We start from the raw sequence: 15177 nt of genomic DNA, 5'->3' as shown, positions 1-15177 counted from the left end.
CATCTCCAACATGTAGGGGGTGTCAAATGGGTGGGTTTGGGGTGGACATAATTGGGTTGGGTATATAAAACTCATTTACCCATTTATTACTCATTTAACTAATTACTTCTAACCCAAACCCAACCCAACACAGTTATTATGGGTAAATCGCATCCCACCCAATTGCCCAATAATCAAAATTACAAAAATGCCACTAAAACTTGAAAATGACCAAAGTACTTATAAAATCCTATAAATTTACCAAAATACCTCCTAAACCTAAAAAAAACCAAATATGCTAAAAAAAACCACTAAAAATGACCAAAATACCCCCCCCAAAACCTAAAAAATGACTGAAATACCTCAGAAACTAAAAAAAGACCAAAATATCCCCTAAACCTAAAAAAAAGACTGAAATACCACAAAGACCTAAAAAATGACTAAAATACCCTCTAAAACCTAAAAAATGACCAAAATACCTCTGAAAATCTAAAAAATGATAAAAATACCCCCAAAACGTAAAAATTGACGAAAATTTCTACTAAACTTAAAAATTGATTGAAATAATCCTGAAACCAAAAAATGACCAAAATACCCCTGAAACCTGAAAAATGACCAAAATACATTCGAAACCTAAAAATTGATTAAAAAAAAACTGTTGAAACCTAAAATTACCAAAATACCCCCCTAAACCTAAGAAAATGACTGAAATATCCCTGAAACCTAAAAAATGACCAAAATATCCCCTAAACCTAGGGGTATTTTGATCCTTTTTTAGGTTTAGGGGGCATTTTGGTGATTTTTAGTTTTCGGGGGTATTTTGGTCTTTTTTTTAGGTTTAGGGGGAATTTTGGTCAATTATTAGGTTTTGGGGGTATTCGGTCATTTTTTTAGGTTTAGGGGGTATTTTGGTAATTTTTAGGTTTAAGGGGTATTTCCATCATTTTTTAGGTTTTGGGGGTATTTTGATCATTTTTAGGTTTAGGGGGGGTATTCGGTCATTTTTTAGGTTTGGAGGATATTTTGGTAATTTTTAGGTTTAGGGGGGTATTTCGGTCTTTTTTTGGTTTTAGGGGTATTTTGGTCATTTTTAGGTTTATAGGGGTATTTTGGTCAATTTTTAGGTTTTGGAGGAATTTTGGTCATTTTTAGGTTTAAAGCGTATTTTTGTGATTTTTAGTTTTCGGGGGTATTTTGATCAATTTTTAGGTTTTGGGAATATTTGGTCATTGTTTTTAGGTTTAGGAGGTGATGATGCAAAGAAAATCAGTAGGCTGAATGCTCCGGGTTTCAATGGGCTAGTGGTTGCTTAGAAGGCCTGAAAAGAAAGAAACACAAGATCAAAGGTGACTGGGCTGAACTGGCCAAGAACCCTCCGATGCTTAAGTTAGTTTTTCTCTCTAAAACTCAATAATTCCAACTTTAGGGGTAGTGGAAACTTACCTTCATTTGGTGGGGATAAGTCCTTATTTAGTGAGTTTTGGAGTGGTTACTTGTTTAGTAACTTCCTCAACGTGTGTGGATGTTAGAAGGTTCAGACTTAACTTTCACAACTCCTATAGAAGTTAGAATATTCAATCTTATCTTCTACAACTGCCATTAGTAGTTAAGTACTTAATGAGAAGTTATAGCGATGAACAAGGATTTGCTCATACTTTAAAACGAACGTAATCCGAATTACAAACTTTTGTACATAAATCCATTTCTGAAAATTTTCTAAGTGTTGCGAGGTCGTCCAGCTGCTTCTCTGATGGACGACCTTCATACCCATGGACGACCTCCCCACCGTGGATTGACCTTCCTATGTTGAGTTAACCTTCTTGGTCCTAGACGACTCTATGGACAAATTGAAAATGGTCCGATTTTTGGTTCACCATCAAGGGGTATTTTGGTAATTTTTAGGTTTAAAGGGTATTTCGGTCATTTTTTAAGTTTTAGGGTATTTTAGTCATTTTTAGGTTTAAGGGGGGTATTTTGATCAATTTTTAGGTTTCGAGGGGTATTTTGGTCATTTTTTAGGTTTAGGGGTATTTTGGCCAATTTTTAGGTTTCGTGAGTATTTCAATCAGTTTTTAGGTTTCAGGAGTATTTTGGTAATTTTTAGGTTTAGGGTTATTTTGGTTTTCTATTTTTTATTTTTTATTTATTTTATAGGTTTTAGGGGTATTTTGGTTATTTTTAGGTTTAGGGGATATTTTGGTCATTTTTGTAGGTTTAGGAGGTATTTTGGTAATTTGTAGTAGTATTGGGTATTTTAGAGTTTGGTGATTTGTAAAAATGATATTTGGATCATAATTGGGTCTAATTGGATACCCACTTACAACCCAATAAACATTAATGTTAATTGAGTTTAATTGAATTAATACCTATTTAACCCAATTAATAATTTGGTGGATTTGGGTGTTATTTAAGTGCCCATTTGTTTGCACTTTCCTTTGACAAAAAACACTTTTTGAAACCAAAAAAATAATATAAGCGTTTGGTGAAGTTTCAAACATAACTTTTGAAATGTGAAGGAGAATGCGCATTCTCAGAAAGCAACTCTTCAGAGCCTTTTCCAAAAGCCCATACACATTCATAAATATTACTGTTGGACTCTATGTTCAGTTACCAAATTGCCCTTCACATTTTATTGGAAACCCAATTTTACCCTTTGATAAATCAAGGCAGATCATCATTTGCAGCCCCAAAACCCTTTGATAAATTAATTGCTACAAAGACCACAAAAAAAATAGCGTCTATCCTAAGTTGAATTCAATAACAAATTTCCAAATCCAAACACAAACACAAAAAAAAAAAAAAAAAAAATTTCCAAATCAGAAAAAAAAAAAAAAAAAAAAAATCCCTTGCAGTAATAGTTTGAACTCCATCTATATGGGTGATTATACGAACTAGAGTAGTGGCGACAAAGTCGAAGCCAACGGAAAAGAGATTGTGAGACAAGAGCAGAGGCATGTCATCGTTGAACTTCATCTCTAGGCTGCAGAAGCGCGAATCCTTGTCCCCTGACCTTTCACCTAGCGGCATTTTCTTTGGGTTTGTCGAGATCTCTTTATTTTTCATTTTGATCTTTCTTAGTTCTCACTTTCTCCCCTTTGATGAAGTAATAGTTTAGAGGATGTGAAACAGGGTTAGAGAGAGAGGGGTGTTGAAAGAAGACAAAATGTGAAGAAGTGTGTGGAGGAAAATAGAGACAAGGGAGAAATAAAGAAGACAAAAGGTGAAGAAGATGTGGTTGAGAAAAAAAGGGGAAAAAAAAGGTTTTGTGTTGGTTATAAGTGTGGTGTGGGGCACGGGCTTGAACAATATATATATATATATATATTTTTTAAGTAAGCTTATGAAAAAAAATTATATTAGAAAAATGCTATCTTTAAATATTTGTACAACAAATTTTAGTTAGCAATATTTTTACAACAAATTTTAGTTAACAATAAATTATTATTATTGTTATTATTATTATTATTATTAAGTAATTTTTTTAAAGTAAGTATTATTAAGTAGTTGGTTTAAGTATGAAATAAACTCCCTTATATATATATATATATATATTGTTTTTTTTTGGTAATTTACAACTCAAATCACCACTTTTATCACTCAACTTTTTCAAAAAGTATTTTTTAACAGTTTTTACTAAACACTCAGTTTTTTTAAAAAGTTCAGTTCCATATCGTACTTTTTGAAACCCTTACTTTTTCAAAAAGCTGAACTAAACTCACCCTAAGTAGGTGAGTTTGGACAGGCAAATGAATTTGGATAGACAAATGAATTTGGTTTAAGTATGAAATAAACTCCCTTATATATACATTTTTTTTTTTTTTTTTTTTTTTTGTAATTTACAACTCAAACCGTCATTTTTATCACTCAACTTTTTCAAAAATCATTTTTTAATAGTTTTTACCAAATACTTAGTTTAAAAAAAAAAATCCAATTTCATATTGTACTTTTTTGAAACCCTTACTTTTTTAAATAGCTCAATTTTAAAAAACTGAACTAAACACACTGTAAGATAGGCAATTGAGTTTGGGTTGATTTGGTAGCCCTTACCAACATGTGGGACAAAATTGGGAAATGCCCTGTTTGAGCAAAAAAAGCAGCATTATACCCTCTTTTCCAAACTAAATAGGGAAATGCCCCTCTTTTGAAAATCGAGTTTCTCAAAATCGATTTAGGCCCTATAGCGGCGTTTTTTAGGAGCCTATAGTGACGTTTTTAGAACCTGTAGTGGTGTTTTTTTAACTCGATTTATATGAAATCGAGTTATAGGTAAAAAAAATTAAAAAAATTGCCTATAACTCGATTTTATGGAAGTCGAGTTATAAAACGTCACTATAGGTCCTCAAAATGTCACTATAGGTCCTTAAAAACGCCGCTATAGGGCTCCAGAAATTTTTTTTTTTAATAACTCGATTTTGAGAAAATCGAGTTACAAAAGAATGACATTTTCCTATTTAGTTTAAAAAAATGGCATAATGCTGTTGTTTTTGCTCAAACGGGACATTTTCCAATTTTGTCCCCAACATGTGACGTTTACTATGTTAGGTCGGCACCGTTTAACAAGTCATGGAGCATACATACAGGACACGAGTATCAATAATAATGATACAGATCAAGCAAGTCAAATAAGCGTGTGACCCTACACGCACCAAAGACACCCCTTCCTTTTATAAAGCAACCACTAGGTCCACTGCCGCTCACAAAGACACGTACACAACACAAACTACACAAAAAGAAGAAAAACACGAAACGCAACAGCATCCACACAATAATATCACAACAACAACAACAACAACAACAGCCGCCGCCGCATCCGCAGCCAGCAGATCTGACCTTCCGCCACCATGGACCTCCATCGCTTCATCCACCAACAACAACACCACCACCACCACCAACAACAACATACTTCTTCAAGGTACGTTCCTATCGCTTCTCCTCGTCCTCACTACCCCGAACCCCCTACTTTTTCTCATCACCACAACAACAACCACCAAAGCCACCACTTTCCTCAGCCACATCCACCACCACCGCCGCCGCCGCACCCCCGCCCTCTTCCTCCTCTGTTCACTCAACTTTTTCAAAAATAATTTTTTAATAGTTTTTACCAAATACTCAGTTAAAAAAAAAAAATCCAATTTCATATTGTACTTTTTTGAAACCCTTACTTTTTTAAATAGCTCAATTTTAAAAAACTGAATCAAACACAATGTAAGATAGGCAATTGAGTTTGGGTTGATTTGGTAGCCCTTACCAACATGTGACGTTTACTATGTTAGGTCGGCACCGTTTACAAGTCATGGCCCATACATCCAGGACACGAGTATCAATAATAATGATACAGATCAAGCAAGTCAAATAAGCGTGTGACCCTACACGCACCAAAGACACCCCTTCCTTTTATAAAGCAACCACTAGGTCCACTACCGCTCACAAAGACACGTACACAACACAAACTACACAAAAAGAAGAAAAACACGAGACGCAACAGCATCACCACACAATAATATCACAACAACAACAACAACAACAGCCGCCGCCGCATCCGCAGCCAGCAGATCTGACCTTCCGCCACCATGGACCTCCATCGCTTCATCCACCAACAACAACACCACCACCACCACCAACAACAACATACTTCTTCAAGGTACGTTCCTATCGCTTCTCCTCGTCCTCACTACCCCGAACCCCCTACTTTTTCTCATCACCACAACAACAACCACCAAAGCCACCACTTTCCTCAGCCACATCCACCACCACCGCCGCCGCCGCACCCCCGCCCTCTTCCTCCTCTGTATCACCAACAACCCCTCCCTCCACCACCACCACCACCACCGCAACAGCAACGCCATCCCTTCACTCCAACCCAATCCCAATCTTTCTCCTTCTCCTCTCCCACAACTCCTCCCTTTTTCTCCCACAACCAGATCGACGATCGCACTCGCTACCGATTACCCGAACCCGACCACTCCCGACCCGAATTCTTCAACCCGCCTCCTAGGGTTTTGCCCGATTCCCGACCTTACCACCACCTGGATCTCGATCGAAACGGCGCGCAGCATCATCATAATGAGCGCACGTTCGATAAGTTTAGGCTTGAATCTGAGGGTAATTCTAGTTCTAGGTTTGTTAGACCCGAAACCATTGTTTATACCTTTGGTTCCGATCCAAACCATAGAGATAGAGAAAGGAATGAATTGGTTTGGGGCGGCGATCATCGCCGTCTCAATACATCTTCTCGGGATTTAGGGTTTGTGTCTAATCAGAATCAAACTTTAAGGAAAATTGAGTCGAATTCTAGTGGTTATGATCACAGATTTGGTTCAGTGCGTGAGAATGAGGGATTTAGGGGTGGTAGAATTGATGCAAGTCATGATAGACAAACCTCTAGAGATGGTGTAGGTGATTCTTTGTATGAGATTGGTGATGGTGATGGTGATAGGGCTCGGATTGGTTCCGGGAAACGAGAGTATTTTGGTTCGGAATCGGGGAAATATAACAGTGGTAGGGGAAATAGAGAGGGTAGTTCTGAATATAATCGCACTCCGAGGAAACCAATACAGAAGAAGAGTGCTCTTTTGAGACTTCAGGTGGTGAAAACTAACCATAGGAATAGAGAGAGTGAGCGTGAACCGTCACATTATTCTGGTTACTTTGATAAAACCAACTCTGGTTCTTTTAGAGGTAAAGATCAATTTGGGTATTCGAGTCATGGGATGGAAGAAGAAGAAGAAGAAGAAGAAGAAGTAGAACATGAGAGGGAGGGAAGCCCGGTACAGCTTGATGTTTCATTCAAATCTAATTCGCTGGTAGCCAAGGCAATTGTGACACCTCCTAGTTCAACTGTTGTTTCGGATACGGATTTGACTCCTAAGAGTGAGAAAATTAGGAAAATGTCTGATGGGGATTGTTCGAATTCAAAAACGAGAAAACTCAATGAGGGTACTGTAAAATTGGATAGTTCAACTCATGTTACTAGTAAGGCATCCCCTTCTGGAAAGGACTCGAAACATTCAGGAGAGAAAGCAATGACTTATAATGTTGGGAATGTTTGTGATGGTAGTTCGCAGCCTAGTTCAAGTCGGGCTAGTGTATCACTAGTAAAGAGTAAAGTGGAAAGGTGTAGTAAGGATACTGTTTCAGATAAAGATGGTACTAATGTTAGTTCTGGCAAAAATACTGCTCCCAAGGTTGTAAAGAGGAAAAAAATAGTGAAGAAAATAGTGAGAAGAGTTGTAAATCCTCAATCTCGTTTGTCAAGTTCAGAGCAAATGAAAAAGTGTGACCAACCTGTGAAATCAGATGGCTCCACTCATGGTCCACCTGCTGCATCGGGGTCTGATAATGGTGTGACACCTTCAGAAAAGATAATCACTTCTGATGGTATGGCTTCAAGGCAAGATGTTGTTCTGCAGCCTTCTACAGATGAGGTAAACTTGTTGCCTAAAAATGACATAGTATCAAATGAATGTGGAATTAATGTTGATTGTAATAGAGCATGTGTACCTAAGATCAGGAGAAATTGGAAAGGCTCAACTTCTCCTTTGGGTTCTCCAAGTTGTGAAGAAAATAAAATTGGTAAGAGTCCTGTAAATGCTGATAATTCAACTCATATCTTGGATAGCATTTCAAATACTGACAATGATGTAACTAAACTGCTAAAGGAAATTACTTTTTCTGACATTGATATTGTGGAAGATGTCAGCAAGCAGATTTGTCATAATGGAGTCTCTTTATCACATAGAAATGGTGCAGAAAAAGATTCCACTGAGGCCATGCTTTCTTTAGAAAATAATTTTAATTCTGGTTTGTTAAGTTCAGAGGAAATCAAAACTCAAGAGGATATTACTAATACACACTCTTCACACGATGGTACAGATAAAAATTCGGGTTTTGAAAATGGCATGGTCAAATCACAAGAGAATATTACAGTTTGTGATGTTGGCATCATGGATGCCATTAGAAAACAGCCTTGTACAAATCAGTTTACCATATCACTTGAGAATAGTATTGCAGAAGAAATTCCTGGGACACGGGTAGGAAGCAGTGCAATTGTTGGTTTGTCAAGTTCAGAGGAAACCAAAATTCACCGGGGTCTTGTTCATGGACAATGCTCCAAACGTGGTAGTGATATTACATGGGATTCTGACAATGGTTTTACTAGTTTGGAAGAGAAAATTACTGTTTTAAATGGCAGGACCGTGAATAATACTGGCAAGTACCCATCCCCAGTTAAGGTCACCATGTCACTTGAGAATTGTGCAATTAAAAGATCTCCAAGTGGCGTTTCAGTCAGAGCTAGTGAGGGTAACACACAGAAGATTAAGAAGAGGAGAAAAACAAGGACTCAGTTAGACTTCTCAAATTCAACTGACATACATGTAGAGCCTGTAAATGATTTAGTTAGCCCTGCAAATGCTGCGGATTCAAACTTATGTTTATCTGTAAAGGGTCCAAGTCCTGCAGAAGTCACATTTTCTGGGGTTGGAAGTTCAAATGTTGGTTTACTACCTGGTCAAGATGGTATGAGTGGGATCCATGCAAAAAGTTTGACAGATGGGCTTTCTGAGGTTAAGTTTACAAATAACGTTGATGTTAATGGTTATCTGTATGGGACTTCACTTAGATGTGAAAACAAAAGAGAAGTTTCTGCCTCTGATTTGGTGTTTAGGCCAACGGCATATGTGACCAATGAGGGACCCACAGGCACCTCCACATCTTGTGCAGAAGTGCCGTTATCTAATAATGATGATATAACACAACCAGACAAGGAAGTTGCAGCGTCTAGCATAAATAATCTGTGTACAAGTGGTTTGATACCTTGTCCAAATGTGCTCACAGCGTTGCCTAAGGATACTTTGGACAAAGGTTCTTCGAAAGCTGTGAGGGTAAGCAGGGATGTCTTGACAGAAGATGGTTTGAAACTTCTGCAACATGGTGTTGAATCTTCTATAATTGCTGAGGACAAGGCTATTCCAAATGCAGAGTCCCCTTGTATATCAGGGTTGGGAAGTGAGCCAAAAGAAATGAGCACACTTATGGCCTGTAATATTAATCAAAATGACATTATGGATATAGAGAGTAGTGGTAATGAAAAAATGGATGCACAGGCCGCAGAAGATCGAGTTCTAACTCATGGTGAGAGTCAGCACAAAATTACTTCAGAACCTCAGTCTGCAGACTTTGATCAAAGATTTTCCGGTACAGATAAGGAATATGATTATCCACTTGTAAAGGAGGATTTGCCTTCTGTTTCAAACAAGCCATCTTTATTTGCTGATGGTCGTAGAATTTTTTCTTCTAACACTAGTGATGAAGTTATGGAGTCTATGTCTGGAACACATCCGACATTGGTTTCTCCAGATACCTTGTCTGAAGTCCAGAACATACACATGTTGAATGCCAGGACATCACTCAGCCAAATTTCCAATGAGAAAGTTTGTGGGGATGACCAAAAACTAGGTCAGAAGTCCATTGTAGAAGGTGGTTCCAATTTATCTACTCATACATCATTTCCCCAGTGTATCAAGCCGGTTACTGTGACTGAAATTAACCACTCAACCATGGGGAAGACAGTACTGTTGCCGTCACAAGATTCCAAAATTACGTCTCACAGTCTGAGTGTCAAGAATACTGAATTAATGGGGAGGAAGACACAACTGGGTCATGCCATTCCTAGGACATATCCAGGTCATTCATCTTTTGTTTCGACCAATTCAAAGAACACAGCCTCTTCTACCCAAATTGCGAAGCCCCGAACTTGGCATCGAACTGGTAATTCTTCTGCTCCTTTACCAGGAAATAAGCCTTTCTCACAAAGTGTTCCTCCTCAAAGGCAGTTGGTCAAAAATAATGTGAAGTCTCAGAATACTTCTTACATTCGTAAAGGCAACAGTCTTGTAAGAAAAGCTGCCCCAGTTCCTGCTCAGCGCCAGGGCTCTCATGGTTTGAGTTCATCTATTTATCGGGCAAACTCTTCAGGCATAGATGAATTGAAGAAGAGCACTGGGTCTGACATTAGGGTTGATGTTATTGATGCACAGAATCTTTTAAAAACAGGAACAAATACTCCTCTTGAGAAGCCCGGGACACCCCCATTACCCAATGACACCAAATTATTTACTCAAGCTGCTGTATCTTCTGGGGATAATACACCTTCTCCATTGGCAGAGCGTTCTGTAAGTGATTGCTTTGAAAGTACATCAGATCCCATGAAATTTTCAGAAACTAAAAATGTGCCAAAGACTTCTGAAGATGCTTTGAAGATATCTGAAATTTCTGAAAACTTAACTGGTTCGTCAAACAATTTGGAAAGCCAGGCTGAACTAAATGGTGCCAATGTGGCATCTTCTAACATGAAGAGGATAGTATATGTAAAGCGCAAATCAAATCAGCTGGTCGCAACTTCAAACCCTAGTGACCTGTCTGGACACAATGGAAATAAGATTCAAGCTGCTTCTGATGGCTACTACAAGAGGAGCAAAAATCAGCTTATTAGGGCTTCATTGGAAAATCAAAGTAAGCAGTCAGTTGCCATACCCGATGACCTTTTCAACTCAGAGGGGCAACAGGCTACTACCATTGTTTCCAGCAGAAAATACAGTAAGAAACGACTGCATAAGGGTATGTATGAAGAACTTATTCATCTGATGTTGTCTATTTTATCCCTCATAAGGAACAATCTTCCGACCCATAGCAGTTAGTCTGTATGCATTCACACACAAAAAACATATTTGAAGTTAATGTTTCTGTGGTAAAGGATCCGTTTGTATAAAGTATGGCTGTGCTGAATGAGATTATCATGTATATTCTGTAATTTATTTTGTAAATGAGGCTTAGTTTTAAATCCTATATTATGACTCATGTTTATCTAACTCTATGTTTTCCTACATTCATATTTTCTTCCTCCTCCCTTGGTTATTGCGTATAGTTGCTTATAGCAATGTCTGATGAAAAAAAAAAAAACAAAAACAAAAAATTTCTTTTCTCCCTAATCTTCTAGTTATATGATGCTAGGAGGTAGGATTTTAATTGGTACTAGCCATCTTTTCTAATTGACTGTTAATTCTGGTAATCAACATGCTCTTAATGAAGTGTTGAGCTACTCTTTGGTGAAATTCATTGTTTTAGATGAAGAGATGAATATGCAGGTTGATACCACAGATTTTCACAATAGAAGTTGTATGACGTCATGTAATTTGATGTCAAGATAGAAATTATTGTAGTTGGAAGTTTATTTTTCATGACATATACAAAATATCTTCTCATAATTTTCTATTATAATGGGCATATTTTTGTTCTGGAATGCCGTGTAGTATCTGGACCATTGTGCAAATGTATTCCATTTTATATCATCTGATTCCTTCTCTTTTTTGTGGCATTCGGTTTGTTGAAATGTTTTTGATAATGTGTTCTGGAATAGCTATGTTTCCAGATTTGATGAGTGAATTATGTTTTTTTAACTAAAAATCATAATGCAGATGATTTTATATTTGAAACTGTAGTTATGTACGATGATGGTCATTTGACAAAGTTCACTGTATGTATCTCATGGCCACCATTCCTAAGTGTTTTAAACTTTGAACTTACCGTCAATGGAGAAATTTGGAGATATTAGTGTAATAACGTGGATTAGTTTGTTTTTGCATGATTAGTAATTACTGAGAATCTAAAGTTCAATTTTTATTTGCAGTTGTAGCAAAGACACGTGAACCTATGAAATCCTCTTTGGTATGGACATTACGTGGTACACAGTCCTCAAAAAATGATCAGAAGGTCTTGCCTCAGCTCTTTCCATGGAAAAGAGCAACATACTGTAGAAATTTCATGCAAAACACAGCTTCTATTTCCAATAATAGTTCCTTATCTATGATCAGGTACCTTTGCGTGTGAATATATGTTAATTAATTCAGCAAAAAACAAAAAGTGAACATGCATTATATGTCTTCTTTCAGTAGGAAATTGCTACTGTTGAGAAGAAGGGACACTGTTTATACAAAGTCGAGCAATGGATTTTCGCTTCGAAAATTCAAGGTTTTAAGTGTTGGTGGTTCCAGTCTAAAATGGTCAAAGTCCATTGAAAAGCACTCGAAGAAGGCTAATGAGGTTAGTTTGGCTGCAGCCCACAGATACTTGTTTCTTCCCTTCAAAGTTAGCTAAAGTAAAGTAATGGTTGGTTTCAAGAAATAGAGCATTTTTATCATTTTCTAAATAATTTATTATCATCTTTTCTTTAGGAAGCTACACTAGCAGTTGCTGCAGTTGAGAAGAAGAAGAGAGAACAGTATCATGCTGCATGCAGTAGTTCTCGGACAAAGAATAGAAATAATTCTTCCAGTAAGTCCTTTCATAGTATAGAATTAGATCCACAGGCCATTTGTTAATCCTGTTGTGCTGATGCATTCACAGTTCTTGCACTCTATGATATGTCTGTTGTATTGGATATATGATCAGTATGTTGTCAGAATATGGACACTTCAATAATTATTTCATTTTAGTGTAATAAATTGATATTTAATGTATCCAATGATTTTATAGGAGAGCGTATATTCCGCGTTGGTTCAGTTCGCTACAAGATGGATTCTACGAAACGGACACTACAGAGGATTTCAGGTGGCCCATTCTTGATGTCTTTGCTGAATGATGACCTTTAAGTTTTCTATTTTCTCTCTTTTGTTTCATATTGTATAATATGCTATGTTATTTAATCACTAAATTGCTTCTATGGGTTTTCACTTATGTTTTGTATAGATGAGGAATCAACATGCTCTACTGCTCCGCAATCAGAAAGGGATGTCAAGAAATCTTACATTCCTAGGAGATTAGTGATTGGCAATGATGAGTATGTTTCCCTCTGTTTGCCTTAAACTGTACATTACTGCAGTTAATGCAAGTAAATGTTAACATTTATAACTGATGTCCTAGGAACCCCCAAAAAAAAAGTGAACTTTAGTGTGTTACTTATTTTGAATGCATTAGTGATTTGGATAAATGTGTTCCAAATTTCCAATGTCGGCAGATATGTTCGGATTGGCAATGGTAACCAGCTTATCAGAGATCCAAAGAAACGAGCACGTATATTGGCAAGTGAGAAAGTTAGATGGAGTTTGCATACTGCCAGGCTTCGGTTGGCAAGAAAGCGGAAGTACTGTCAGTTTTTTACAAGATTTGGGAAATGCAATAAAGATGATGGAAAATGTCCCTATATCCATGACCCCTCCAAGATTGCTGTCTGCACAAAGTTTCTGAATGGTTTATGTTCAAATCCCAACTGCAAATTGACTCATAAGGTTTGTCATGTATTCAGTTAGTGAACTTGACGTTGTCGATCACAATGTATCTGAAAGTGTTTGTTGACTCTGTATATTGATGCATTTCTCATGCACAGGTCATTCCAGAAAGAATGCCGGATTGCTCTTACTTTTTGCAAGGTGATTTTGTACCATATTGTGCTCTTGTTCAAGGTATTGAAAGGACAGTTCTTACATATTTGATATTTCCTGGCAGGTTTATGCACCAATAGAAATTGTCCTTACAGACACGTAAATGTGAACCCAAAGGCCTCTACTTGTGAAGGATTTCTTAGGGGCTATTGTGCCGATGGGGACGAGGTATTACCTTATCATAACTCTTCTATTGTTTTGGTTATATTCAGTGATATGTTCTTTTGGCATTAATGTTTTACAATATGAATGTTGAACTGGTTTCCTTTGCTACTTATACACTGGTAAGTCTGGGTGGGTGAGTGTGCATTTGCACATGCTTGTTAGTTTTACAGGGTCCTGAGTATTCATTTTGACATACCATATGATAACAGCCTTTTCAAACCATAGTTTTTATTTCTGCCCAAGATCAGGGAGTAAATCTCTTCCATTTAATGATTGGGTAGATTTATGCTGGTCATCATTCTGTATCTGGTCCAACCTGACTGAAGCCAATTGACCTCTTAGGGATGAGTCGTAAATTTTTTTCTCACCTTGCCACAGCTGCAGCTTCCCCTCAATTTTTATTCTGGGATGCTGTGTAGTGCTTGAACTTAAGTCTTGGATTTCTGTTGGATGCTTGATAACTCTCTCTCTCTCTCTCTCTCTCTCTCTCTCTCTCTCACTCTCACGCACACAATTGCACACTAACTTCGAAAAAGTGAAATGGAATATATCTCTCTGCTCTCACAGTGTCGGAAGAAGCACAGCTATGTCTGCCCCCTTTTTGAAGCGACAGGAACATGTCCTCAAGGGTCCAAATGCAAGCTTCATCACCCAAAGAACCGAAGTAAGGGAAGTAAGGGAAAGAAAAGGAAACGAGTGGGACAGCAGAGGAAGGCTCAAGGGCGTTACTTTGGTTCTACACATGTCAATGTTTCTGAGCCCAGATCAGCAGTGAATGAAAAGCACTCTACACAAAACAATGATGACATTTTCATTGAGGGGAAATATGCTGATTACATTAGCCTTGATTTTAGTGATGAAGAAGTTGGTGAAACTAATGATCCAACAAGCGAGCGAATGTTTTATGATAGTGATTCATCGGATCTACAATTAGATGACCTTGATGAGCTAATAAAACCAGTTCGAATAATGAATAGGAATACAGCTTAATTTTCTTAAGACTGACGGCTGAAGTTGAAACTCATGAGTAGGAATACAACTTAATTTTCTCAAGACAATGACAGCTGAAGTTTAAAAGCATGCTTGGAATGCCATGTAGGAATTGTATATGTAGGAAATGAGGTATAGCATTTTTATTTCTTTTCTTTTTCTTATGAGGGAATAGTCAAGTACTCAAAGAGTTCTAGACATCCTCAATTTCTAAAAAATAGAAAGATGTATTCTGCCTTTGTTTCTTTTTTCTTTTTTAATCTTCTTTTCAAGGAATGTTTTATTTCTTTTTCATTTTTTTTTTTGTAATCTACATTGTACATGAACCCATGAATTAGGAAATTAAATGATTTTCAGAGATCTTATTGAATGGTCACACTCTTTTATGATTCTAATATTCTATTCTGCCAAAGTTGCTTAATTGACATGCTAGATGATCTAGTTGTTTCTGTGAAAGCTGTCATCAATCATAACACAGTCATGCACTCTTCGGGCAAAACAGGTGAGAGAGACAGGGAGATGATTTGAAATGATATCCCAAGCTGTCTTCTACGTATTCCCTTATGAAAATTAAAAGCCCTGACAAAGTTGCGAAGGTTTTAACAAG

At 37.2% G+C, this 15177-nt stretch overlaps 1 protein-coding gene across 2 annotated transcripts; it reads left to right on the top strand.

Moving 5' to 3' along the window:
- Positions 1–5382: 5382 nt before the first annotated feature.
- On the top strand, positions 5383–14930 carry LOC111999239 (uncharacterized protein At1g21580). 2 transcript variants are annotated; one of them, XM_024031362.2, is made up of 10 exons: positions 5383–10596; positions 11666–11849; positions 11931–12078; positions 12210–12309; positions 12511–12585; positions 12724–12814; positions 12992–13262; positions 13361–13403; positions 13480–13583; positions 14148–14930. In XM_024031362.2, exons 1-10 carry the CDS (start codon positions 5550–5552, stop codon positions 14568–14570), a joined length of 6486 nt encoding a protein of 2161 aa, XP_023887130.2. In that variant the 5' UTR covers positions 5383–5549; the 3' UTR covers positions 14571–14930. The 2 variants fall into 2 exon arrangements, with proteins under 2 accessions (XP_023887130.2, XP_023887129.2); XM_024031361.2 differs by having other exon boundaries at positions 11928–12078.
- Positions 14931–15177: the final 247 nt, after the last annotated feature.

The sequence above is a fragment of the Quercus suber genome, unplaced genomic scaffold, assembly GCF_002906115.3.
Source record: "Quercus suber isolate HL8 unplaced genomic scaffold, Cork oak 2.0 scaffold_4, whole genome shotgun sequence".
Lineage (NCBI taxonomy): Eukaryota > Viridiplantae > Streptophyta > Magnoliopsida > Fagales > Fagaceae > Quercus > Quercus suber.
This window is presented reverse-complemented; position numbering and strand designations above follow the sequence as displayed.

Excerpts from the sequence above, each read along its gene's own strand:
- LOC111999239 (XM_024031361.2), top strand. The coding sequence starts at position 5,550 with ATGGACCTCCATCGCTTCATCCACCAACAACAACACCACCACCACCAC. Across the intron at positions 12,815-12,991 it reads TTAGTGATTGGCAATGATGA|ATATGTTCGGATTGGCAATG; the intron begins GTATGTTTCCCT and ends CAATGTCGGCAG. Across the intron at positions 13,404-13,479 it reads TTGCTCTTACTTTTTGCAAG|GTTTATGCACCAATAGAAAT; the intron begins GTGATTTTGTAC and ends ATTTCCTGGCAG.